The sequence below is a fragment of the Bufo bufo genome, chromosome 1, assembly GCF_905171765.1.
Source record: "Bufo bufo chromosome 1, aBufBuf1.1, whole genome shotgun sequence".
NCBI classification, from domain to species: domain Eukaryota; kingdom Metazoa; phylum Chordata; class Amphibia; order Anura; family Bufonidae; genus Bufo; species Bufo bufo.
Genome location: NC_053389.1, coordinates 419540505 through 419567492, shown reverse-complemented (window position 1 = coordinate 419567492; position 26988 = coordinate 419540505). Strand labels below are relative to the sequence as shown.

Here is a 26988-nt window from a genome sequence, read left to right as displayed (position 1 = left end):
TCTGTTCCAACCACAGCACTTTATGGGTGATAACATCATTCCCATGTGGCATGACTACATTACCAAGTTGATATTGAGTGTTGGTTAGAAGGCTTTTGTGGCAGCACTGGGTAAGTGTCTCTTCATGCCTGGCATGGCTAAAAGCAGAAGAGGTAAGTCTAAGAGTGAGAGAGACCCTAATTCGTTTAGTTAGCTATGGGTGCACATAAGTCTGAAGACTGCCTTCTTGTACACAGAGCCTACATTTTTTTTCTAAGTAATTTGTTTCATGCTTTTTTGCATTTGGTTAAATGTATATTTACGGTTTGCATTTTTCATATTTAGTGGCCTTAGGACGTAATCAACCTTTGAAAAAGGATAAACCCAAATGGAAAAGTGACTACCCTATGACAGATGGACAGTTACGTAGCAAACGGGATGAATTTTGGGATACTGCACCAGCTTTTGAAGGACGGAAAGAAATTTGGGATGCTCTGAAAGCAGCAGCACACGCTTTTGAGAGTAATGATCATGAACTGGCTCAAGCAATCATTGATGGTGCAAGTATAACATTACCGCATGGTAGGTCCCTGGTAAAGACTATACCACAATTATGTTTGTTTATTTTCTATAAAAAGGCATTTTACATCTTTAAAACCAGTAACTATAAAATTAGTTTTACTGTCTTTAATCTAGTATTTTTTTTATATATGTCAGACATATAATAAATCTTCCAGCCCATTGTACAGTATTGGCATCTACAAGATTCTTGGTGATGAAAGCACCCAGTACACAACCCTTTGAACCTTATAAAGATTTTTTTTTTTTGTGACAGTCCTGATGGAAACCTATGGTTTTGTGTGGGTGATATATAGCACATACCCCTTATAAATTAACCCGTTATGGACATCTTGCAGAGTCACTGTATAAGGCCGAATGCACACGGCTGTGAGCGGTCCATGGTATCCCAGCCTGGCATCCTGCTGAGAGCAGGAACGCACAGCGTCATTGGTTGCTATGACGCCATGCGCTTCATGCCGCCGCTGCACTACAGTAATACACTCGTATAGATCATACGAGTGTATTACTGTAGTGCAGCGGCGGCATAGCAACCAATGACGCCATGCGCTCCTGCTCTCAGCAGCCGTGTGCATTCAGCTTAACCCTTTCTTGCAGAATAAAGGAACTGTACATCAGGATTATGAGTTACTCCATGCTGCAGTCAGAGGAGCTATGCTCACAGGATTCACAGTGCTGTACTGTACAACTAGGCTCCCACTGCAACAGCAAGGATTGGATATAACTGTGACCCTGGCTATTTTACTGCTTAGATGCCACAGTAAGTAGCGACTGTGGCATCTGAGTGTTTGACAAAGGAAAGCAGCTCGCTGTGTCACCCATCAGTTCCCCTTGATGTGATTGGATTGTCCATTGGTTGCAGTCGGAGGACGAATAGTGTCAGATGTAGTACTTAATAGGCCTTCTCCGTCGATAGAAAAGCAAAAATTGCTACACAAAAGCATGTATTAAAAAAAAAAAATGTTATATATCTAAATAGAAAAATTGAAAAAATATATATAAAGTTGGTATCACTGTAACTATAATGACTCGCCAAATACAGTTAACATGTCATTGATGCCGCACAACATAAAATGAAACCCAAACAACAATGCCAACATGGCTGATTTTTAGTCACCTTGCCATACAATAAAACAAATAAAAAGCTATCAAAAAGTCATATGCACACCAAAATAGTACCAATGAAAACACCACCTATCCCTCCTGCAAAAAATAAGCCCTCACACAGCTCCTTTGACGGAAAAACTTGCGTCTCTCAAAAAGAAGCATGTCTTTGTGTTGCCACTTAAGAATACTTTTTTTTTTTTTATTGTGTCAACGAAGTAAAATGTAACAATGTGTATAAATTTGATATTTCTGTAATTATACTGACCTGCTGAATTAAATTAACATGTACAAGTTAAAACAATTCCAACTATGGACACAAGGGGGGACTTGGAGGGGCACAGATGAGGGGAATTCATTCCGTGATGCATCACTCTGCTGTAACCCCATAGATGCAGCGGCATCCATGGGGTTAATAGAGGGAGTGGGCTCCCTCTCTCCACCATCGGGGCTGCCGTACTGCGATTACAGCGTCCGCTGTTGCCACCCACAGGGCATCTGATTGTATTATACTTTGCAATGCAAGAGCATTGCAAAGTATAGTACAGCCATCAGCCCCACTGGATCTTCAAGATCCAAGAGGGACTTGATAAAAAAAAATATGTGAAAATAATAAAAGTAAAAATAAATAAAAATGTAAAATTAAAAAAAAATTGCTTTTTCCTATAAAAAGGGATAAAAATAAATACACATATTAGGTATCACCGTGTCCGTAACGAGCGTCTCTATAAATATATCACATAATAGACCCCGTCCAATAAACACCATAAAAAAATAAAAGCTGTGTAAAAAAAGCCATTTTTGTCACCTTACATAACAAAAAGTGCGACAGCAAGCGATCAAAAAGGCTTATGACCCCCAAAATAGTACCAATCAAACCGTTACCTCATCCCGCAAATAGATACCCTATTTAAGACAATCGCCCAAAAAATAAAAAAGCTATGGCTCTGACTATGGAGACTCTAAAACATCATTTTTTTGGTTTCAGAAATACTATTATTGTGTAAAACTTAAATAAATGAGAAAAAGTATACATATTAGGTGTTGCCACGTCCGTAACGATCTGCTCTATAAAACTGTCACATGACCTAACTCCTCAGATGAATGTTGTAAAAATAGCCAATTTTTGGGTCACCTTGCCCCATAAAGTGTAATAATGAATGATCAAAAAATCCTATGTACCCAAAAATGGTACCAATAAAAACCTCAACTCTTTCTGCAAAAAACGAGCCCCTGCACAAGACGATCGGCAGAAAAATAAAAAACATATGGCGTTCAGAAAATGGACACACAAAAACATAATTTATTTTTCAAAATTGCTTTATTATGTAAAACTGAAACAAACAAACAAAGAAAGTAGACATATTTGATATCATTGCGTCCGTAACAACCTGCTCTATAAAAATAGCACATGATCTACCCTGTCAGATGAATCTTGTAAAAAAAAAACTGTGCCAAAACAGCCATTTTTCAGTTATTTTGCCTCACAAAAAACTTAATATAGAGCAATTAAAAATCATATGTACCCCAAAATAGTACCAATAAAACTGGCACCTTATCCCCTAGTTTCCAAAATAGGGTCACTTTTTGGGAGTTTCTACTGTATGGGTGCATCAGGGGGGCTTTAAATGGGACATGGCATCTAAAACCAGTTTAGCAAAATCTGCCTTCCAAAAACCATACGGCGTTCCTTTCCTTCTGCGCCCTGCCGTGCGCCCTTACATCTGTCTACGACCACATGTGGGTTGTTTCTGTAAACCGCAGAATCAGGGTAATAAATGTTGAGTTTTGTTTGGCTGTTAACCCTCAATGTGTTAAAGAAAAAAATGTAATAAAATGGAAAATCTGCCAAAAAAGTGAAATTTAGAAATTTTATCTCCATTTTCCTTTTAATTCTTGTGGAACACCTAAAGGGTTAACAAAGTTTGTAAAATCAGTTTTGAGTAACTTGAGGGGTGTAGTTTCTACAATGGGGTCATTTATGGGGGGTTTCCACTATGTAAGCCTCACAAAGTGACTTCAGACCTGAACTGGTCCTTAAAAAGTGGGTTTTGGAAGATTTCTTAAAAATTTTATGAATTGCTTTTAAGCCTTCTAACGTCCTAAAAAAATAAAATTACATTTCCAAAACGATGCCAACATAAAGTAGACATATGGGAAATGTTAGTAGTAAATATTTTATTAGGTATGACTTTCGAAATTGAAATTTTTAAAATTGTGAATTTTTCAATTTTTATAAATTTGGGATTTTTTCATAAATAAAGGTGAAATATATTGACTCAAATTTATGACTATCATGAAGTACAATATGTCACGAGAAAACAGTCTCAGAATGGCTTGGATAAATAAGTGTTCCAAAGCAATTACCACATAAAGTGACGCATGTCAGATTTGTAAATTTTGACCTGGACACTGGGGCATCAATGACCCTTGGTCATGAAAGGGTTAACAATGCCATATCTGCCCACTGGTTTTGTGTGGTATTGCGCATAAGCCACATTCACTTCAGCTAAGCTGCAGTACCAGACACAACCCATGGACACGTGTGCTATTTCTGAAAAAAGGCAGTGTTTTTGTAATCCTATACAACCCCTTAAAGGGGTTTTCCCGGATTTTAATGATGATGGCCTATTCCTAGGGCCAATGGAGGACCCGTTCCCTTTTTTGAATATGCTGACAGTGGTGGAAAATTGTAAATAAGTTGCACATACTGGAAAATAAAAGGGCTTTAAAAAAGTGTTATTATATTTATAAATGAATCAAATGCAAAGTTAATGAACAAAAGAGAAATCTAAATCAGATTAATATTTGGTGTGTCCACCCTTTGCCTTCAAAGCACATTCTTCTAGGTACACTTACACACAGATTTTAAAGGAACTCGAGGAGAACTCTGTGGATGTAGGCTCGCTCATACTTCTCTCTTTTCCTGCTAATTCCAGATATACTCAATGATGTTGATATCAGTGCTCTGTGGGGGCCATATCATCATTTCCAGGACTTCTTGTTCTTCCTTATGCTGATGATTTTTCTTAAAGAGGTTTTCTGAGATTTTGATATGGATGACATTGCCTCAGGGTAGTCTGCATGCTTCTCAGGAGAGGACCATAATCTTGTTTGTTATCTGAAGAAGCCTGTTCAGCTCCAAATGAATCCCTAAATAAAAAATGTGAACGAGAATATTGTCTCTAACCCATTCCTCTCCTGACTTTCCTCAATTCCCTACTCTCTCCAGTCATCTATCGACCCGTCTGGGACCTGATCGCCCACGCAGCAAGCCCTTGGAACATGACTCCTTACTCTGCAAAGTGTTGTGCTTTTGCACAACTCCATAAGGTAAACCTCCAGGTTTATTTAATTACCAACCAGTCCTATGCCCCTCCCGATGTGCGCTTCTCTTTCCTGTATCCTCAGGATAGGTCATCAATGTCAAAATCTCAGAAAATCCCATTAATGACATTTCGCTGTATGTTGAGGGTTGTTGTCTTGCTGCAGAATAAATTTGGAGCCAATCGGACGGCTCCCTGATTGTATTGCACGATTGATAAGTATCTGTATTTCTTAGCATTGAGGACACCATTCAAGGGGTTGTCCTGCTGTTTATATTGATGACATATCTTCAGGTTAGGTCATCAGTATCTGATCGATGGGGGGTCTGACACATGGCACCCCGCCGATCAGCTGTTTGAAGAGTAGGCAGCGCCCCCCCATCAGATATTGATGACCTATCCTGTCGATAGGTGATCAGTATAAATGGCAGAACAACCCCTTTAATCCTGACCAAATCCCCAACTTTCATTTTCTGAAATGCAGCCCCAAAATTGCAAGGAACATCCCCCAAGTGTCACTGTTGCCTGCAGACACTTATTATTGTACTGCTCTTCAGCCCTTTGGTGAACAGACTGCCTTCTGTTACAGTGAAATATTTCACATTTTGGTTCATCTGTCCAGAGCCACCTGCTGCCATTTTTCAGCATCCCATTTCCTATGTTTTTGTGCATAGTTGAGTCTCTTGGCCTTGTTTCCACCTTGAGCATCTGCTATTCTTCCAAGACCATTTTTGGCCAGACTTCTCTGAACAGTGGATGGTTGTACCTGGGTCCCACTGGTTTCAGCCAGCTCTGAGCTAATGACACTGGAGGACATCCTGCAATTTTGAAAGGAAGTGCGAATGATCTATCTTTCATCTGCTGCACTAAGTTTCTTTGGCCAACCACTGTGTGTACGGTCCTCAGTATTGCCCATTACTTTGTTCTTCTTCAAAAGAGCTTGATACAGGCAGATACTTATAAATAATGAAATACCATCAAGGAGGCATCTGAATGGCTCCTAATGTATTTTGCAGCAGAACAATGTCTTACAACATACAGCCAATGTCGTCATTAAGAACTATCTTCATTGTAAAGAAAAAAAGGAGTCTTGGAAATCATGATATGGCCTTCACGGAGCCCTGATCTCAACATTAACTCTGTCTGGGATTGCATGAAGGATTAAAGCAAGCATGTATCCACTGAAGGTCTGTGGTTAGCTCTCCAAGATGTTTGGAACAACCTCCCTGCCGAGTTAATTCGAAAACTGTGTGCAAGTGCACCTAGAAGAATTGATATTGTTGGGAATGCAAAGGTTGGTCATAGGGTGGTTTGATTTAGATTCATCTTTTGTGAATTAATAAAAATAAACTATTAATACTTCTATTTTTGAAAGCATTCTAACTTTTTTGCACACCTACCTAAAACTCTTGCACAGCACGGTGTGACCTGTGCAAACTTCAGAGAATTTGTCAAGCCAAAATACTGGTGCAATTTGACTGAGTTTGGAGTTCTGTATTTTCAGAGATATAATCTATGTATTTTATTGGTTTTTGCTTTTTAAATTTTCAGTTTAGAACTAGATTTTTGCTCTCTTTACAGTTGCAAGAAAAAGTATGTGAACCCTTTGGAATGATATGGATTTCTGCACAAATTGGTCATAAAATGTGATCTGATCTTCATCTAAGTCACAACAATAGACAATCACAGTCTACTTAAACTAATAACACACAAAGAATTAAATGTTACCATGTGTTTATTGAACACACCATGTAAATATTCAGAGTGCAGGTGGAAAAAGTATGTGAACCCTTGGATTTAATAACTGGTTGAACCTCCTTTGGCAGCAATAACTTCAACCAAACGTTTCCTGTAGTTGCAGATCAGACGTGCACAACGGTCAGGAGTAATTCTTGACCATTCCTCTTCACAGAACTGTTTCAGTTCAGTAATAATATTGGGATGTCTGGTGTGAATCGCTTTCTTGAGGTCATACAACAGCATCTCAATCGGGTTGAGGTCTGGACTCTGACTGGGCCACTCCAGAAGGCGTATTTTATTCTGTTTAGGCCATTCTGTTGTTGATTTACTTCTATGCTTTGGGTTATTGTCCTGTTGCAACACCCATCTTCTGTTGAGCTTCAGCTGGTGGACAGATGGCCTTAAGTTCTCCTGCAAAATGTCTTGATAAGCTTGGGAATTCATTTTTCATTCGATGATAGCAATCCGTCCAGGCCCTGACGCAGCAAGCAGCCCCAAACCATGATGCCCCCACCACCATACTTCACAGTTGGGATGAGGTTTTGATGTTGGTGTGCTGTGCCTCTTTTTCTCCACACATAGTGTTGTGTGTTTCTTCCGAACAACTCAACTTTGGTTTCATCTGTCCACAGAATAATTTGCCAGTACTGCTGTGGAACATCCAGGTGTTCTTGTGCAAACTGTAAATGTGCAGCAATGTTTTTTTTGGACAGCAGTGGCTTCCTCTGTGGTATCCTCCCATGAAATCCATTCTTGTTTAGTGTTTTACGTATCGTAGATTCGCTAACAGGGATGTTAGCATAAGCCAGAGACTTTTGTAAGTCTTTAGCTGACACTCTAGCATTCTTCTTCACCTCATTGAGCAGTCTGCGCTGTGCTCTTGTAGTCATCTTTACAGGACGGCCACTCCTAGGGAGAGTAGCAGCATTGCTGAACTTTCTCCATTTATAGACAATTTGTCTTACCATGGACTGATGAACAGCAAGGCTTTTGGAGATACTTTTATAACCCTTTCTAGCTTTATGCAAGTCAACAATTCTTAATCGTAGGTCTTCTGAGAGCTTTTTTGTGCGAGGCATTATTCACATGAGGCAATGCTTCTTGTGAAAAGCAAACCCAGAACTGGTGTGTTTTTCATAGGGCAGGGCAGCTGTAACCAACACCTCCAATCTCATCTCATTGATTGGACTCCAGTTGGCTGACACCTCACTCCAATTAGCTCTTGGAGATGTCATTAGTCTAGGGGTTCACATACTTTTTCCACCTGCACTGTGAATGTTTACATGGTGTGTTCAATAAAAACATGGTAACATTTAATTCTTTGTGTTATTAGTTTAAGCAGACTGTGATTGTCTATTGTTGTGACTTAGATCAAGATCGGATCACATTTTATGACCAATTTGTGCAGAAATCCATATCATTCCAAAGGGTTCACATACTTTTTATTGCAACTGTAGATCTAGACTATGCCTCCAGGATGGTGAAGTATAATCTTCTATATCTGATGCTTAGGACATACACTAATCACAAAAAGTTAAGGATATTTAGCTTGTGGGTGAAATTTCAGGATGAACCTAAAATGCACTTTAACTTTTACAGGTGAACTTAATGTGACCTTCTCTACACTTTTGAATGCACATGTCCAACTGTTCAATGTTTCAGTACTTTTTGCACAACTTGCTGTTCTCTAGCAAGGAGCTTAATGGCAAAATTCACAACAAGATTTTTGATCCATGAGTCACCCAATAAATTTCCGGGTTCAATTAGAATTGGTATTTAAACAGTCCTCCTCATCATGCTGTTCACATTTTGACATCGTGAGACCAAGACGACACATAACAATTGATCAACAGTACCTCGCCATTGCAAGGCTTCAAGCAGGATATTCTCAGGGGAAAGTGGCTACTGTACTTAGTGTTATCAGCAGGTTGCAACAGAGATGGAGAGAGAGAGACTCGAAGAGTCACAGAAAGTCATAAAGTGGACGTCCTATGGCCACATCCCACACTTATGACCGCTTCATTTTGAACAATGCCCTGTGGAACTGTATAATGGATGCCACACAACTCCAGGCACATTTAAGGGAGGTGAGAGTTACCCAAGTGTCACGTCAGACCATTTGCAACAGTTTAGATCAGCGTGGTCTGTGTGCTAGATGACCTGCAAGGGTACCTGACCTTAGGCGCCCTTGTCTGCATGGGCCAGGTAGCATCTATGCTGGACGAGGGACCACTGGGCCTTAGTGCTGTTCACTGATGAAAGTCGATTGACAGTGAGCAGAAATAATGGGTGCCAACGATGTTGGAGATGTCAAGGAAAGTGCTATGCATCAGCCACTGTTGTCACCAGACGAGCCGTTGGTGGTGGTGGTCTTAGTGTCGGCAGGTTTGTCTTGTCAATACAGAACTGCCCTACACTTTGTGAATGGTACAGTGATAAGCCCATATACTACTTTAATAACAACATTAATCCAGTCATTGTGCCTCTGCATGAACAACACAGGCCTAATTTCATCTTCATGCATGACAATGCGCCAGCTCATCGAGGTCGCATCATTAGGGAATGGCTACTGGAGAGTGGGGTACCTCAAATGAAGGGGCCTGAGCTTTCTCCAGACCTGAATCTCATTAAAAACCAAAGGCAGTGGCCACAGGCGCTCCCCCTGATTGTTACATTCATTGGTGGCAGTGGCCACAGGGTCCCCTCCCCTCCTCTTCATTGGTGGTGCAGTGGCAGCTTCTGATCGGAGCCCTAGCCGTGTAATCCTGGGGCTCTGATCGGTTACCATGGCAGCCAGGACGCTACTGACGCCATCCATGGCTGCCATGGTAAGCTCCCTGCTGCTGTGTGAGCTCTATTAGGGTGAATAAGACAAGAGATTAAAAAATCCCAGGTTCTTGCCCCTAAGGGGTCTAATAGTAAGTAAAAAAAACAACAACAAAATACTATGTTCAAATCACCCCCTTTCCCAATTGTACATATAAAATATATAAACAATAAAAAAATAAACATATTACATATCGCCACTCCTGAAAAAGTGTGAACTATTTAAAAATATCTCCTATGCGGTAAACACCGTAACAGAAAATAAAAAATAATAAAAGAAACGCGCGATTCAGCATTTATTTATTTTTTATATTTTTATTTTTTTGTCACCTTGTCCCCCCCCCCAAACAATAGGATAGGACTGTTCTATTATGGGCCGAACATTTCATAAAATGTGGAATGCACAGGGCTTTTTTGGTGTTTTTTTTATTTTTTTCGCATGGTATTGAGTATCGCAATACTGTTTTATGGTATCAAAATCAAATCAAAATTTTGGTATCGTGACAACCTTACTATGCAGTAAAACTGACCTGTACCCTTCATTCTCCAGGTCAGTACGATTACAGCAATACCACATTTATTAAATTTTTCTTATGTTTTAATATGTTTTAATCACCATATTCTGACCTTTTTTCTACAAAACTGCATGAAGACTTAATTGTTGCGGGGCAGTCTGGACTTTATTGATACCATTTTGGAGTGTATTACTTTTTTGATCCTTTTTTTTTTTTTCTTCTTTTTTTGGGATGTAAAGCAACAAGAAAAGGCATCAGCCATTTTTTATTTTTTTTTGTTTGTTATGGCATTCACCATATGAGAAAAAAACGCTTATTTTAGAGTACTTTCACACGTTTTGGGCGGATCCGTCATGGATCTGCAAAAACGGATCCGTTACAATAATACAGCTGCATGCATCAGTCATGAACGGATCCGTTTGTATTATCTGTAACATTGCCAAGACGGACCCATCATGAACTCCATTGAAAGTCAATGGAAGACGGATCCGTCTTCTATTGTGCCAAATTGTGTCAGAGAAAACGGATCCGTCCCTATTGACTTACATTGCGTACCAGGATCCGTTTGGCTCAGTTTCTACAAGCGGACAGCAAAGCAATGTTTTGGTGTCCGCCTCCAGAGCGGAATGGAGACTGATCGGAGGCAAACTGATGCATTCTGAGCGGATCCTTTTCTATTTAGAATGCAATAGGGCAAAACTGATCCGTTTTGGACCGCTTGTGGGAGCCCTGAACGGATCTCAGAAACGGAAAGCCAAAACGCTAGTGTGAAAGTAGCTTTAATACTAATGGCCATTTTGGGACAAAGCAGTGCAAATAATCTTTATTTTTTTAGTTTTTTTTTTTATGTACATTTTTTTTGATGGGATTTATTAAGTTTAATCTTGTCTCATTTATAAAGACAATTTCATATCCCTATGCTTTTTCATGCCAAACTTAATGGAACTGTATATGATTATGGCACGTATGATACTAATGAATGCTCAGCTACATTGTAAGCTTTACTATCTTCCAGCGTGGGCAGTTAAATGTTCACAATTATGTTTATAGCTGCCCTGTTAGCATTAGTTTATAGCCTTTACTTTCTTTAAGGAGAATTCTTCAAAGCTTTTAAGGGTCATTTAGGGTCTACTTCATACTGACCCTTCATATTACAAACAAGTCCATTTCTCCATCCCTTTTTAGTAGTCACCAGCCTAGCTAGACTCCGACGCATACCACATACTTAGGCTACCTTGAATGCAGCCAGTGTACTCCTAGCGGGTCATTATTTTGATTTATTTGGTTGTTTTCAGTTTGCCAGGAAGAGATACTATGAAAAGGCTGTAGAACATTAGCTCTTCATCTTATGAATAGTGTTGTACAGTTGTCAGCAGGAGGTCAAGAACTACAGATTTGCAAGAAGGTGGAAAAGTAAATGTCTACGTAGTCATTGCATGGGATCTTTAGCAAACTTTGTGTGGCTTTTTTTCCAAGAATACAGGGAGGTGACTTTAGCGTTGACAGTCCTTCCAAAGGTGGAAAATTCGGCAAGGATGTGTCCAGGATTTTGTTTTCCTGGAACAGCATCATATTTGTCCGTGGGATGAATTGATGCAAACAGGAGAAAACAAAAACTAATTTCCAATTGAGATATTTGTGACCTATCCACAGGATGTCACTTTGGAAGACATTGCAGCCCTTCACATATGGGAAAAAGTCCCATCTTTTTTACATCTACAGCAACTCGCTTAGATCTTTCATAAAGGGCTTGTCTCACTTCTGCAAATAGCATTGATCATGTAGAGAAAGTTAATACAAGGCACTTACTAATGTATTGTTATTATCAATATTGCTTCCTTTACTGGCTGGATTCATTTTTCCATCGCATTATACACTCTTTGATTTCCGTGGTTATGACCACCCTGCCATACAGCAGCAGTGGTCATGCTTGCACACTATAGTAAAAAGCATCAGCCTATGTGTGCACCCACGCTCCCGGCCACCATAGAGGCCAGCGCTTTTTCCTATAGTGCGCAAGCACGACCACCACTGCTGAATTGCAGGGTGGTCATAACCATGGAAACTAGCTATGTATAATGTGATGGAAAAATGATCACCCAGGAAAGGAAGCAATATGTATAATAACAATACATTAGTAAGTGTCTTGTATTAACTTTCTCTACATGATAAATGCCACTTACTGAAGTGAGAGAACTCCTTTAAGCCATGTACGGTATAGACAGTTATATAAACTTGACATCCCATGAATTCTCCTCATGGATCATGTTTGGCTAAACTTTATTCTCGCCTCAGACATTTCTGGCATACCCACAGAATATCTCATAAACATGTAATACATTTGGGTCCCACCCCTGGGAACTGTACCTGTGTAGTGAGGCAGCAAATGAATGGACCGGTGCTGCATTCTGCCTTTACTTTTATGGGAACCCCCTTCTCAGCGTGTGTGCAAGTTACAAAGGTGGGATGCACGGCTGTCTATATACAGTATATGGCAAATCCTGTGGACATTACATCAATTTCAGTGTTAGAAATACCCCTTTGAAATAGTTTTCAGAGACTTTGGTATGGATTTCCTAGCATTTGACTAGGTTGTCAGTGCCACACTTGTGGGGTTCGTTCCAGCTCTAGCACCCCCATAGAAGTGAATGGGGAAGCCTTACTTGTAATTACACCTGCTAACCACTGCAATTTCTGCAGTGGGCAGGCAAACATACCAGAGAAGGCAGTGCTTGTATGAGAGCTGTGTTCTCTTCAATCAGCTGATCTGACTCCTGGCACCCCCGCCAATCTGATATTGATGACCTAAAAAACAGACAACCCCTTTAAAGAAGGACCACGACTGCAGGATCAAACTTCACAGGATTTGTTTATAACTTGTATCTATCAATACAAGCAGGTTTGCGTCACAGCTGTAGGCACAAAATGGTTGGGGCGAGAATAATTAGGTTACAAAGGTGGACATACCCTTTAACAATCATAAATGGCTGCCAGAATGTGAAAAAGATATCTACCATTTACAACATATAAAAATAATTTCTGCTGTGGATGTCTGAGATTGCAGTTTGATCCTACACCTGTTCTCCTAATGAAAGACAGCTTGGGCTGCATCTCGGAGAGTGTTTGAAAACTTGTATTCATTTGGTTCTTTGTGTCATAGTGAATCAAAGCCTACACTCTAGAATAGGAAACCAGCAACCTCGGGCACTCCAAGCTGTGGTAAAGCCTACTTTCACACTAGCATTATTTGGCGGATCCGTCATGGATTCTCAAAAATGCTTCCATTACAATAATACAACCACATGCATCTGTCATGAAAGGATCCGGTTGTATTATGTCTTCTAGAGCCATGACTGATCCGTCTTGAACACCATTGAAAGTCAATGGGCGGTGGATCCGTTTTCTATGGTGTCAGAGAAAACGGATCCGTCCCCATTGACTTACATTGTGTGTCAGGATCAGTTTGGCTCCGCTTCGTCAGGCAGACAGCAAAGCGCTGCAGGCAACATTTTGGTGTCCACCTCCAAAGCGGAATGGAGACGGAACTGAGGCAAACTGATGCATTCTGAGCGGATCCTTTTCCATTCAGAATGCATTAGGGCAAAACTGATCCGTTTTGGACCGCTTGTGAGAGCCCTGAACGGATCTCACAAATGGAAAACCAAAACGCCAGTGTGAAAGTAGCCTAAACTGCAACTCCCAGCATGCACACTTGCTTGGCTGTTTTCCTAACTCCTATAGAAGTGAATGGAGCATGCCGGGAGATGTACTTTCACCAGAGGTTGATACCTGCTCTAGAATGACTTTGATAACATGAAGCTTTTATCAACAATGTAAAATGAATATAATGTTTTGGGCAGTGGATCCATGAGTCTCAAGAATGGTCCTTCCAGAAGTTGGGCGATTAATCAGACTGACAGAACAGGTCTAATTTATTTTTAAGAGTACGGCTCACAGTTATGGGATAGAAATAGGAGAGTAACAAGCTTTCAGAGTAGCACATGGCACATTTATCGTAGTATGCCATTTTAGACTTCAAGTAGACAGGTATTGATACATGCAAGGACAGCACACAGTTGTAATGAGTCCATATTTCAGACTTCTAGGCATGGTTTGTGCAGCCATATGGTATGTGCATTGGAATATTATGTATGAGGAAAAAACCTCTGCATGCTTTCAAATAAATCAGAGGCACAAAAATGTAGTTTGGGTCCAGAGCAGACTGACTATGGTATTCTAGCCAACACAATCAGAATGCAGTCCACACAACTCCATGCAGTTTTCTGGCCTGACTCGCTTAGAAGTCCCAGTGCAAAAGTTTCTTTGCAGCCCCAGCCTTAGGCCTCATGCACACGAACGTATTTTCCGTGTCCATTCCGTTTTTTTTTTGTGGACCTTATAAGTAACCCTTCATTTCAATGGGTCCGCAAAAAAAACAGCAGTTACTCCTGTGCATTCTGTTTCCGTTCCACAAAAACAATAGAACATGTCCTATTATTGTCTGCATTACGGACAAGGATAGTGCTGTTCTATTAGGGGCCAGCTGTTGGGTTCCGCAAAATATGGAATGCACACGGACGTCATCCGTATTTTTTGCGGACCGTAAAATACATACGGTCGTGTACATGAGGCCTTAGCCACACATACAAAGGCAAGTAAAAGAGGATTGAACTAGATGCCAGTCTATGGATTATAACAAACCTGTTGCAGTGTAAATGTGTGTATTGAGCAATAAACTGAATAAATAGGAAATGAGAATTTTCTCATTTATGAATTATTTTTTTATAGTTTGTAATTGTCACATGCATATTGTGATCAGAAATGCAACATCATTTGCAGCACACACAATACTAGGAAAGTATAGTAAAAAAAACATCTAAGCCAGTAAATAGATAGTAAAATAAAATGAAGACTCCGTAGTTGTTGATACCTTTTAATGGCTAACTGAAAAGAGGATGAGAACGTAGCAAGCGTTCAAGACCTCCTCCTCACTATCTGAAGCCTCACATAGTTACAACAGTACCTAGAAATAGTGACCTCACGGTTTCTTTGTGCTGTAAGGCTACTTTCACACTAGCGTTTTTGCTGGATCCGTCAGGGTTCAGCAAAAACGCTATCATTAGTGATAATACAACCGTCTACATCTGTTATGAACGGATCCGGTTTTATTATCTTAAACATACCCAAGACTGATCCGTCATGAACTCCATTGAAAGCAAATGGGGGACGCATCCATTTTCTATTGTGAAAGATTGTGTCAGAGAAAACTTGCATTGTGTGTCATGACGGATCTGTCTTGCTCCGCATCCCAGGACGGAAAGCAAACCGGTTTACTCTCTGGTATGAGAACGGAATGCATTTTGGAGCACTCCGTTCTGTTCAGTTACGTTTTGTCCTTTTTGACAATGACAAGCGGAAGTGTTCTTTCTGGTATTGAGACTCTATGACAGATCTCAATACCGGAAAATATTAACGCTAGTGTGAAAGTAGCCTTAGCCATCACAAGGCATCAACCACTAAGAAATCAATTTTTTTTTTTAACTTCTAGGAAAATATAAACATCTATGTTATAGCTGTATCACAAGCTGCATGTGTGTAAATGGTCCTTAAAGGGAACCTGTCATCACCTTTATGCTACCCATACTAATGGTAGCATAAAGTAGATACAGATGAGTGGATTTCAGCGGTCTGTCATTTATAAGTTAAAAGTAAGTGGTTGCCAAGAACCAACATCACAATCATTGCAGACTGGGCCTGGAAAAAGAGTCCTGGCCACCTGAGAAGAGTCCTGGTTATTCATGAATTCCTGCTCTCCCTGCCCACCTACTGATGATTGACAGACTTCTACATAGTTTTCTCCCTTTCTGTCTAGGAGAGAACTGCCAATCATCAGCAGATGGGTGAGAGTGCAGGAGATTAGGAATAACCAGGACTCTTCTCAGGTAGATTTGACTCTTTTCAAGGCCTGGGCTGTAATGATTATGATGCTGGTTCTCGGCAACCACTTACTTTTAGCTGATGTGACACACCGCTGAAATCAGCGCCTGTCACTATTTTATGCTGCCCTCAGTAAGGTCACCATAAAGTTGATAACGGGTTCCCTCTAAAGTGAATTCCCACCTTTAAACACAAATTGGGTCCCCCCCCCCCCCCGTAATTAGTTTCTAAGTTGAGGTCTAATTAATATATCTTTGTTTGAAACAGAGCTCCAAATGTCCTGCCTAGACAGTTGATTGTCCCCAAAAATCTTGCTTCCTGCGGCAACCAACCCCCTGGGAAGTCTTAGCTCATTGTATAGTTTATTTATACATATAACTCAGTAAGAACACAGTATGTGGTGATTGCAACACACTAAATTGTATAATTTGAAGTGACCCTCCAGGATCCCCCATAAGCCTAGTGAACCTTAAAGAGGTTTTCTGGAATTACTTATGTTTTCAGTCATGCCCCATAGGGTGTATGACCTAGTAAAAGATTTATGCTTACCAGCTCCCTGTTGCTCTGGTCCTGCTCGGCCATCTTCTAGTACCTGGCTTGTTTACTCCTGGTTGAGTGTGGACATAGTCACCAGCACAAGTGACCATGTCCATAACTGGGGAGAAGTAAACAAGCCGGGGACGTGGGGAGCAGGTAAGTACGAACATTTCAATAAGTCATACACACGATGAGGATAACTGAAAACTTGAATAATCCCAATAAACTTGGTACAATTGAATAAAATAAACCTGCTTCTTCCTCAACTTGTGAGCCATTTCTTCTCCTCCCCCTGCCTCCTGAACTAATCGTTCAGCAGCTGCCCAAGTCAATATGCTAAGTATTACTGTCTAGGGACACCCACTCTAGCCGTTTTCTCATGCTCTTGGCTGTTGAACAGTTGGAAGAATACTCGAGGACAAGATTCAGTCATTACTGGCACTCAATCTCTGTCTTAATAGGCTGATGCCAGATTTAAAAGATGCTGAGGTCTCCTAGCAGTAAATCTCATGCACTGTTCCGTTCCTGACAGATGTCATAGAGCAAATATGGTACCATATTCATTGACATCTTGAAAAGAGATTCTGGATGCAGAAGTGTTATGATTTGATATCTGCTCTCCTCTACGGAGGCATATTAAATCTCTAAATGTTGTTTGCTGTAGGTGATTTATTCATATGGTATGTCATTAACCCATTATGGACATAGACACTGATTTTTCAAGACCGGCAGGTGCTATGAGTCACAGGGCTGGTCATATAGTAAATGCCTACTCCAGCAGTCTGTGCAGATCCAGAGAGCTCCGGCAGGCTGATCTCTCGCCGCATATGTGAAACTAGCCTTAGCCATCTACTTATGTCTTAAGGGAGTCCTGAAAGCCTGGGAGGGTACCTTCCAAGGGTTACTATATACTCCAATTAGATAAGCTTGTACATACTTTGGAATTTCTAGTCCCAGTTCTAGACGGGCTGGGACTTGTAGTTGTACACGTTTTTGGAGTGAGTAGTGGATTGCATTACCAGGATAGGTTCTGTGAAATATTCGGTTATATCAATGTGACAGGACCACCTGTCAATACATCTAATACTGCTACAATTCAGCAGTCCTCGTGCTTATGGGAATTGCTACTTTACTTATACTAAAACCCCAGCTCCCACAGGGGTACCAATAAAAACAACAGCCCACCTCCCAAAAAAAACAAACCCCCACATAACTGTCACAAAAGAAAAGTGCTATGGATGCTACAATTATTGATTTTGTGATGCAGAAGTAACAAGCCCTCAAACAGCTGACGCGCTTGGCGATTTTTCAGTTCTGCCATGCATTCAGGATGAACTTTTCTATTTAGCCAGTTTAGCAGCCTCATTAAACCCTGTTATTCTGCATTGTGGAAATGATTTAATGAATTTCAGCTAGCTACAATAAAAAAAACTGTATCCTAACTGGCGCCGCACCTGAGGGGTTAATTGTGCGTATCATAGCCCGCTGTAAGAGATCAGGTGCTGCCAGGCAGGAGGGGGCAGACCCCCTCCCTCCCCAGTTTTAAATTCATTGGTGGCCAGTGCGGCCCCCCCTCCCTCCCCTGTATTTAACTCATTAGTGGCCAGTGCGGACCCCCTCCCTCCCCCCCCCCTAATATTATATTCATTGGTGGCCAGTGCGGCCTCCCCTTCCCCCCCCCCCTAATTAAAATCACCTTCCCCCATCATTGGTGGCCAGTGCGGCCTCCCCTCCCCCCCCCCCCCCTTAAAATCACCCCCCCCCCCATCATTGGTGGCCAGTGCGGCCTCCCCTCTCCCCCCATCCCTAATTAAAATCACCTTCCCCCATCATTGGTGGCAGCGGAGAGTTCCGATCAGAGTCCCAGTTTAATCGCTGGGGCTCCGATCGGTTACCATGGCAGCCAAGACGCTACTGCAGTCCTGGCTGCCATGCTTACTTAGCAATAGAAGCATTATACTTACCTGCGATGTCTGTGACCGGCCGGGCGCTCCTCCTACTGGTAAGTGACAGGTCTGTGCGGCGCATTGCTTATAGCACAGACCTGTCACTTACCAGTAGGAGGAGCGCCCGGCCGGTCACAGACATCGCAGGTAAGTATAATGCTTCTATTGCTAAGTAACCATGGCAGCCAGGACTGCAGTAGCGTCTTGGCTGCCATGGTAACCAATCGGAGCCCCAGCGATTAAACTGGGACTCCGATCGGAACTCTCCGCTGCCACCAATGATGGGGGAAGGTGATTTTAATTAGGAAGGGGGGAGGGGAGGCCGCACTGGCCACCAATGATGGGGGAAGGTGATTTTAATTAGGGGAAGGGAGGCCGCACTGGCCACCAATGATGGGGGAAGGTGATTTTAATTAGGGGAGGGGAGGCCGCACTGGCCACCAATGATGGGGGAAGGTGATTTTATTTAGGGGGGGAGAGGGGAGGCCGCACTGGCCACCAATGAACATAATACTGGGGAGGGAGGGGGGGGCCACACTGGCCACCAATGAATTTAAAACTGGTGAGGGAGGGGCTCTGCCCCCTGCTGCCTGGCAGCACCTGATCTCTTACAGAGAGCTATAATACGCACAATTAACCCCTCAGGTGCGGCACCTGAGGGGTTAATTGTGCGGATCACAGCCCCCTGTAAGAGATCGGGTGCTGCCAGGCAGCAGGGGGCAGTCATGTACACAGTTCTCAGTATATTCTAACTTGAAGCTTCCCCATCTCCATGGGAACGCCTCTGTGTTAGAATATACTGTCGTGAAAACTCAGATCTAAAAAGCTTTTGTGCAGACTGATCAGCGGATCCGTCTGTGTAAAAGTAGTCTACGGACACGGATGACGGACGCGGATGATAATCTTGTGTGCATCCGTGTTTTTTCACAGACCCATTGACTTGAATGGGTCCGTGAACCGTTGTCCATCAAAAAAATAGGACAGGTCATATTTTTTTGACGGACAGGAAACACGGACGCGGATGTACAACGGTGCATTTTCTGAGTTTTTAACGGACCCATTGAAAGTCAATGGGTTCGCAGAAAATCACGGGAAACGGAACATCGGACACGGATGCACACAACGGTCGTGTGCATGAGGCCTTATTCACGCGTCTGTGTTCGGTCAGTGATTTGCATCAGTGATTTTGAGCCAAAACCAGGTGGAGATCTTTCCACTCCTGGTTTTGGCTCACAATTAGAGATGAGTGAATTTCATATTTTTTAATTCGTTCGCACTTTGTTTACTAGTAAAAGGTGAATTGCGTTATGGATTCCGTTACCACGGACCATAACGCAATTCTATCACTGAATGCCTTTAAAGGCATTCCGTTATTCATTCCGTCATAATAGAAGTCTATGGGCTGCATAACGGATCCATCCCAGCATAACAGAAATGGGACGGATCCGTTATGCAGCCCATAGACTTCTATTATGACGGAATGCCTCTAAAGGCATTCCGTCATAGAATTGCGTTATGGTCCGTGCTAACAGATTCCATAACGCAATTCACCTTTTACCAGTAAACGAAGCGTGAACGAATTTCAAAATATGAAATTCGCTCATCTCTACTCAAAATAACTGACAAAAACACTGACGTGTGAATAAGGGTGCATTTACACGATCGTATGTATTTTGTGGTCCTCAAAAATTGGATCTGCAAAAAAATACAGATGACGTCCTTGTTGCATCTTTTTTTTTTTTTCCAGATCCATTGCAACAATGCCTATTCTTGTCCACAAAAGGGAGAAGAATAGGGCATCTCTTTTGCAGGGCTAGGGAACGGTTGTACGGACAGCACACGGGATGCTGTCTGCATTTTTTGCGGACCCATTAATGAATGGGTCCACATCCTACCTGCAAAAAATGCAGATCAGATGCAAACCAAGAAATGCAGTCATGTGAATGGGGCTTAAAGAGGACCTTTCACTAGTTTAAAAACTAACTATATCAGTGGGCAGAGCGGCGCCCAGGGGTCACCCTGCACTTACTAGTATGTCTGGGTGCCGCTCCGTTCGCCCGGTATAGGCTCCGGTGTCTGCAGCTCCCTCTGTTGTACTGGGCGGAGTTTTTGTATTAGGGTTGTCCCTTGCTGCAGCGCTGGCCAATCGTAGCGCACAGCTCATAGCCTGGGACTCCCAGGCTATGAGCTGTGCGCTACGATTGGCCAGCGCTGCAGCAAGGGACAACCCTAATACAAAGACTCCGCCCAGTACAACAGAGGGAGCTGCAGATACCGGGCGAACGGAGCGGCACCCAGACACACTAGTAAGTGCAGGGTGACCCCTGGGCGCCGCTCTGCCCACTGATATAGTTAGTTTTTAGTTTTTAAACTAGTGAAAGGTCCTCTTTAAGGCCTTCTTTTTTTTCACCCTGGTTTTGGCTCACAATCGCTGATGGAAACCACTGATCAAACACTGATGTGTGAAAGTTGGCCTCTCTGTTTTGGTCAGTGATTGTGAGCCAATACCAGCTGTGGGTCAAAAACACAACAGGAGCAAATCTTTTTATTATACCATACTAAGTCACTGATGCAAAACTCTGTGAATAAGGCCTTTGTTTTGCCTATTCTTTAGTCGGCAATTTCAATCAGGGATTGTGAGCCAAAACCAGGAGAGCAGCCTACACAGACATAGGTAACGTAAGGGAAAGAGATACCTCTTCTGCATTTTTGGCTCATAATGACTGATAGAGATCACCGATCAAATCATTGACATTTGAAAGTGGTTTGAGAGTGCTGCCAGACGTTCAGGTTTTTTTATGTAGTTTTTGAAACCAAAATCGGATGTGGATCACAAAGGGAGAAAAAGTATTGACAGATGTGGCTTCTCCACTATTTTTTAATTCACTCCTAGTTTTTGCTTCAAAAACTGCATAAAAAAGCCTGACCATGTGGCAGCACCAAGTGCAATGTTGCAGTGATTGAGCGATGAGATTACCAGAATCGTTGTAGCCAGTTACTGCTGTCAAGAATGAAATCAGAACAGACATACCACTTTGTTCCGCTCAGGGTGCTGCACACATTCAGGTTGTTTTATGCAGTTTTTGAAGCAAAAACCAGAAGTGGTAATAGTATCTGCCCTTAATACCGTTCTTTCTTTCTTTGCTTTTACGATCCACTCTTGATTTTATCTTCAAAAACTACATAAAAACCTGCATGTATCTTCAGGCTGCAAGAAGCTGTGCCAGCTGACACCAATAAAAACCAAAAGGAGAAACACTCATACAATTGTTAGGGTCCATTCACACGTCCGCAAGTGTTCAAAACACGGACACCGGCCATGTGCGGTCTGCATTTGTGGACCGCACATGGCCGGCACTTTAGATAGAAATGCCTTTTCTTGTCCGTGTCTGCGGACAAGAATGGGACATGTTCTATTTTCTTGCGGAACAGAAGTGCGGATGCGGACAGCACACTGTGTGCTGTCCGCATCTTTTGCAGCCCCATTGAAAATTAATGGGTCTGGATCCGTTGCGGAACAGATCCGGACCCATTTTGCGGACGTGTGAATGGACCCTTAATGAGGACCGACTGAGAAACGTGCAGGATACCTGCCCAATCGCTATTCAAAGAGCTGTGGTTTAGGTCTTGGCACCACCTAGTGGACAGAGTAGGCATCATGAGAAATGATTTATCTTGTATGAAGTTTGTTTTAAGTAATTTATTATGGCATATAATAATACATACATTTTTTGGCTAAATGGTTAATGAATGCTATGGCAAAAGAATACATTGGACTAATGCCACAGTCTTAAATGTTTAACACATTACATAGCATATAAATTTAGTTGGCGTAGAAAAATACAGTATTATCTCTGGACTATAACTCTCCTCACTACTATTGTACACTTTCACATTGTAAAGCATATGTACTAAATTGCTAGAGATGGTTCGTTGTTCCAGAGATTGTGTGGATCAATCCACATTTGTGAACATGCTCTGTGAGTCTGTGGCCCTGGTTTATCAAGGCTACTGTGTGCTACACTGGTCTTGATGGAGCCCGTGCTGTCGGAGGAGGCATGTCATTTATGACGAGGCGTAGGCTGAGTCCTAAATGACATGCCTCCTCCGGCAGTCCGTGCTCCAGCCTTGAGACCCTCAGCTATGCTGCGACTTTTTGTACCGGGACTGATTGATTTAAACTATTGAGTGACATCTGCAGTCCACAAGATTGCGTCCAACCGAATGCATTCATTAGGACTGAAGCTGTAGTTCAGTTGTTACAATCTTGCTACAAAAAGTTGCAGTGTAGCCGAGGCCTAAATCTATGGCAGCTTGGAGGTGCTGTCAATTTAAGTCGTTATTTAGACCAGTTTCTGGCATAAATAATGATGAATGTGCCGAGGCCAATGGCCACCCTCCACCTTCATCGCGCCTCCTTTTTGGGAACTGGCGAAGGCGGCAAAAAACTAAATGCCAGTCTCAATGGCATTTAAAAGTCACAAAACCAGGGTTATGCCAAAGGGGTTAACGCCAAAAAAAAGGCTTAAGGGGAATGATAAATTCCCCCTATATGTATGGTTGATGCCGCACGCACTGACATTGTATGGCAGCAGATGAAGTGCCCATACATTAAATGGATGTGCATCTTGCTACCTTCCTTTGCAGCCACATTATCACAGTTTTTTCTGTCAGATGCAAGGGCAGACTGGGAACTTAAAGGGTTTCTACCACCACATTTTCACCTATTTAGCTGTCGGACACTAGCGATCTGCTAGTGTCCGCTCTACCTAACCATGCTATTGTAATCCCTTTCTGTGCAGTGGTTACCCTAAAAAACGTAGTTTTATTGGTATGCTAATGAGCCTCTAGGTGCTATGGGGGCGTCTTTTCAGCACCTAGAAGCTCCGTCCACTCACCATTTCTGCCGCCCAGCGCGCTCCAGCCCGCCCCTCTCCTCTAGATTGACAGACTACTTCTCTGCATCTCGGCCGAATTCTCGCGCCTGCGCCGTGTGCTTCTGTATTCAGCGCAGGCGCAGTGACTGTCTCCCTGCGCCGGCATCTTCACTGCGTCTGCGCCGATTACGGCACAGGGAGCAGTCCAACAGTCACTGCGCCTGCGCCGAATAGAAGCACACTGCGCAGGCGCGAGTAGGCTGTCAATCTAGAGGAGAGGGGCGGGCTGGAGTGCGCTGGGCGGCAGAAATGGTGAGTGGACGGAGCCTCTAGGTGCTGAAAAGACGCCCCCATAGCACCTAGAGGCTCATTTGCATACCAATAAAACTACGTTTTTTAGGGTAACCGCTGCAGAGAAAGGTATTATAATAGCATGGTTAGGTACAGCAGACGCTAGCAGATCGCTAGTGTCTGACAGCTAAATAGGTCAAAATGTGGTGGTAGAAACCCTTTAAAGTGGCCCTATAAAAAACAAACAAAAAGTGGCCCCATTTTGTAGTCTGGTACAAATTGACAGAAGGCAGGATTAACGCAAGTAGGCAGGCCAGCAATTCTATATTGAGGCACATTATACCACACCACACCACAGTGCATCACAAAATACCCTCCAACAACTGCTCCCCTGTGGTGGCCAACGCTAGCTGCCACGTGCTGTCTTACTCCAGTTGCCTCGGGAGGGGAGCGGCCCCCTGGGCATTGGCCTCCTGGGAAGTTTCCCTGTAGTGTGTATGGCCTGTCCGGCCCCGGTCACATGCATAACGTTATTCCTCTAGTAAATATCTTTTCTTCAGTGTATTTTACAGGATATACTTCAAATATGTTTTCTTTTTTTAAAGGTGCCCTTACCGAGTGCTACGACGAACTGGGAAATCGCTATCAGCTGCCCGTTTACTGCCTTGCCCCTCCTATTAATATGATTGAAGAGAAGAGTGACACAGAAACTTTGGATATCCCTGACCCCCCTCCAAATTCTGGTCATGAATGCCAGCTGCGACTGCGCCTCTCAACAGGAAAGGACCTTAGGCTCTTGGTGCGTAGCACGGACACTGTATATCACATGAAGAGACGCCTCCACACGGTGGAAGGTGTGGAACCTGCCAGCCAGCGCTGGTTTTTTTCTGGCCGGCCACTCACAGACAAAATGAGACTGGAGGAGTTGAAGATTCCCAAGGACTACGTAGTGCAAGTAATAGTGAGCCAGCCTGTTCCAAATCCCACACCAGTAGAGAATTGACCATCTCAAAGACCATGCTCACTATCCTCATCCTCTTTACTCTTGCTATGTTTGTACGCAGCCTGTAACTTTTTTCTTTTCATTTTTTTAAGTCCTGAGCTGTCAGAGCAATGTAACCCATTGCAGGCCTCTTTGGCATCACAGGACTTGTAGCTGGTTCAGTGGACATGTAACAGCAGAAGGAAGAGCCGGGCCTTCCTCTGAGTTTTAATGGAGGGGGGGGGGATCAGTTGTATTTCTTAATAATGCAAACAAAAGACTTTTTATAACATCAGGAAAACTGTCTTTTTTTATCTGTTCTATAAAGGTTTGGACTGTACGTGGAGTATTTAGCATTGCACTTTTAAAAAAACAATAATGAAAATTTTAAACAACCAAATGTTTGGTCACTTTTTGAAAACGGTACTCCTGCCTGACCTTATGGTGTGTGGGGAGGTTAGTCCGTATTGCAGAAGACATTGTCACAGTGTAATATGTATTACCTTGACTTTAGGACAGTCGGAGGCTCTGTTCTGGGCCGCAATCGCAGATTCAATCAAAAATGGCAGACAAAGTACCAAAGCGTGCTGCACTGTTTGTTTCTGGTAAAATGCTGTGCTCCCTGACTGACCCCATTATAGTCCGAGCAGTCAGTTGTGCACAATTCATGTCTGTCATATGACTAAATCTGCGTTTTGGTTATTTCAGCGGTTCTGCTCTTACATTGGAGCGGAACTACAGAAATAAAAAGCGGTGATGCAAAGATAGCTGTGCATTGGTATATGGTTTTCTATTGTACAGTCTGGTTTGAGCACAGATTTCTGAGTTAAATTAGACTCCTACTAAATAGATTCATTATTCCAACAAAGGCCAAAGACTGTTCATAAGGGTCACTAGGGGTTGTAATAGTCTAGTTAAAGGGGTTATGCCATGAGTGATGTAAAAAATGGAAATCAGACACCATATAGTACATGACAATCTCTTTCTAACAAAGCTAGAACCAGCCCTGTAGCTTACATGGATCCAGAGATCTCCCCATTCATTGCTGCATGCTCCTTGATTATCTTCAGCCTGGCAGCTCAGGGGTGTGTCCTTTCTGCTACCGCTCTTTCCCTGTAACTGCCACAGCTTCTAATAGAACATGACTGGTGTCAGTTAAAGATTTAAACTGAGCACGTTCGACCAGCTCAGTGAGATGGACAAAACATAAGGAAAAGAATAAACAGCAGGTGGCGCCATACAGATAATTTTATTAAATGGCTCACTGGTTATACTATATTTAAGGGTACTTTCACACTAGCTTTCTTCTTTTGCGGTATTGAAATCCGGTAAAGGGTCTCAATACCAGAAAAAAAACGCGTCCATTTTGTCCCAATGCATTCTGAATGGAAAGCAATCCGTTCAGTATGCGTCAGGATGTCTTCCGTTCCGTCCCTTGTACGGTATTTGACCGGACAAAATACCAGAACACTCCACACTTGCCGGATCCGGCATTAATTTCCATTGAAATGTATTAATGTCAGATCTGGTACCAAGTGTTCCGAAAATTGGCGCATCGCTGGATCCGGTTTTCCGGTTTGCGCATGCGCAGTTCTTTTTAGCTTTGAAAAAATTAAATACCAGATCCGTAATTCCGGATGATACCGGAAAGATGGATCCGGTATTTCAATGAATAAGTCCACCGGATCCAGAAAAAAAAGATATCCGTTTGCATATGGATTTCCGGATCCAGCAGGCAGTTCCGGCAACGGAACTGCCTGACGGATTCTAACAACGCTAGTGTGAAAGTACCATAAATTATATGCAATTACAAAAGTATTTAGATCCAGGTGCTGGTTTGAAAAATGTACAATATGTTTTGTGACACAACCCCTTTAATCTAGGATCGCACAGTGCACTTTTTGATGTATTTTTTTTTTAGGGGTCTCATATATAGAATCATTTTATGGCTCTTCACAATTCAGAGTTGTATGGAGCTCTAATACTCAACCCATAGAAGTTTGAGGCCCTTGAATGTAAAATGCAAACGGAATTCTTACATATGTGATTCCTTTAATTATGGTATCTAAGGCCTCATTCACACGACCGTATTTATTTTGCGGTCTGCGAAAAATACGGATGATATCCGTGTGCATTCCGTATTTTGCGGAACTGAACAGCTGGCCCCTAATAGAACAGTACTATCCTTGTCCATAATGCGGACAATAATAGGACATGTTCTATTTTTTGGCGGAACGGAAATACGGACATACGAAGTAGGGCTCCATTCACACGTCCGCAAAATGGGTCCGCATTCATTTTCTATGGGGACAGAATGGATGCAGACAGCACACAGTGTGCTATCCGCAT

At 42.4% G+C, this 26988-nt stretch overlaps 1 protein-coding gene across 2 annotated transcripts in view; it reads left to right on the top strand.

The window, feature by feature from the left end:
* The window catches only part of UBTD2 (ubiquitin domain containing 2), a 50708-nt gene extending 25677 nt beyond the window's left edge, over positions 1-25031 (top strand). The window contains exons 2-3 of one of the 2 annotated variants that reach the window (XM_040415691.1): positions 325-561; positions 24263-25031. In XM_040415691.1, coding sequence (XP_040271625.1) covers positions 325-561; positions 24263-24660 — 635 coding nt within the window. In that variant the 3' untranslated portion in view covers positions 24661-25031. Of the gene's footprint in view, positions 1-322; positions 562-24262 lie in introns of both variants that reach the window. The other variant, XM_040415692.1, reaches the window with a different exon arrangement.
* The last annotated feature ends 1957 nt before the right edge of the window (positions 25032-26988 follow it).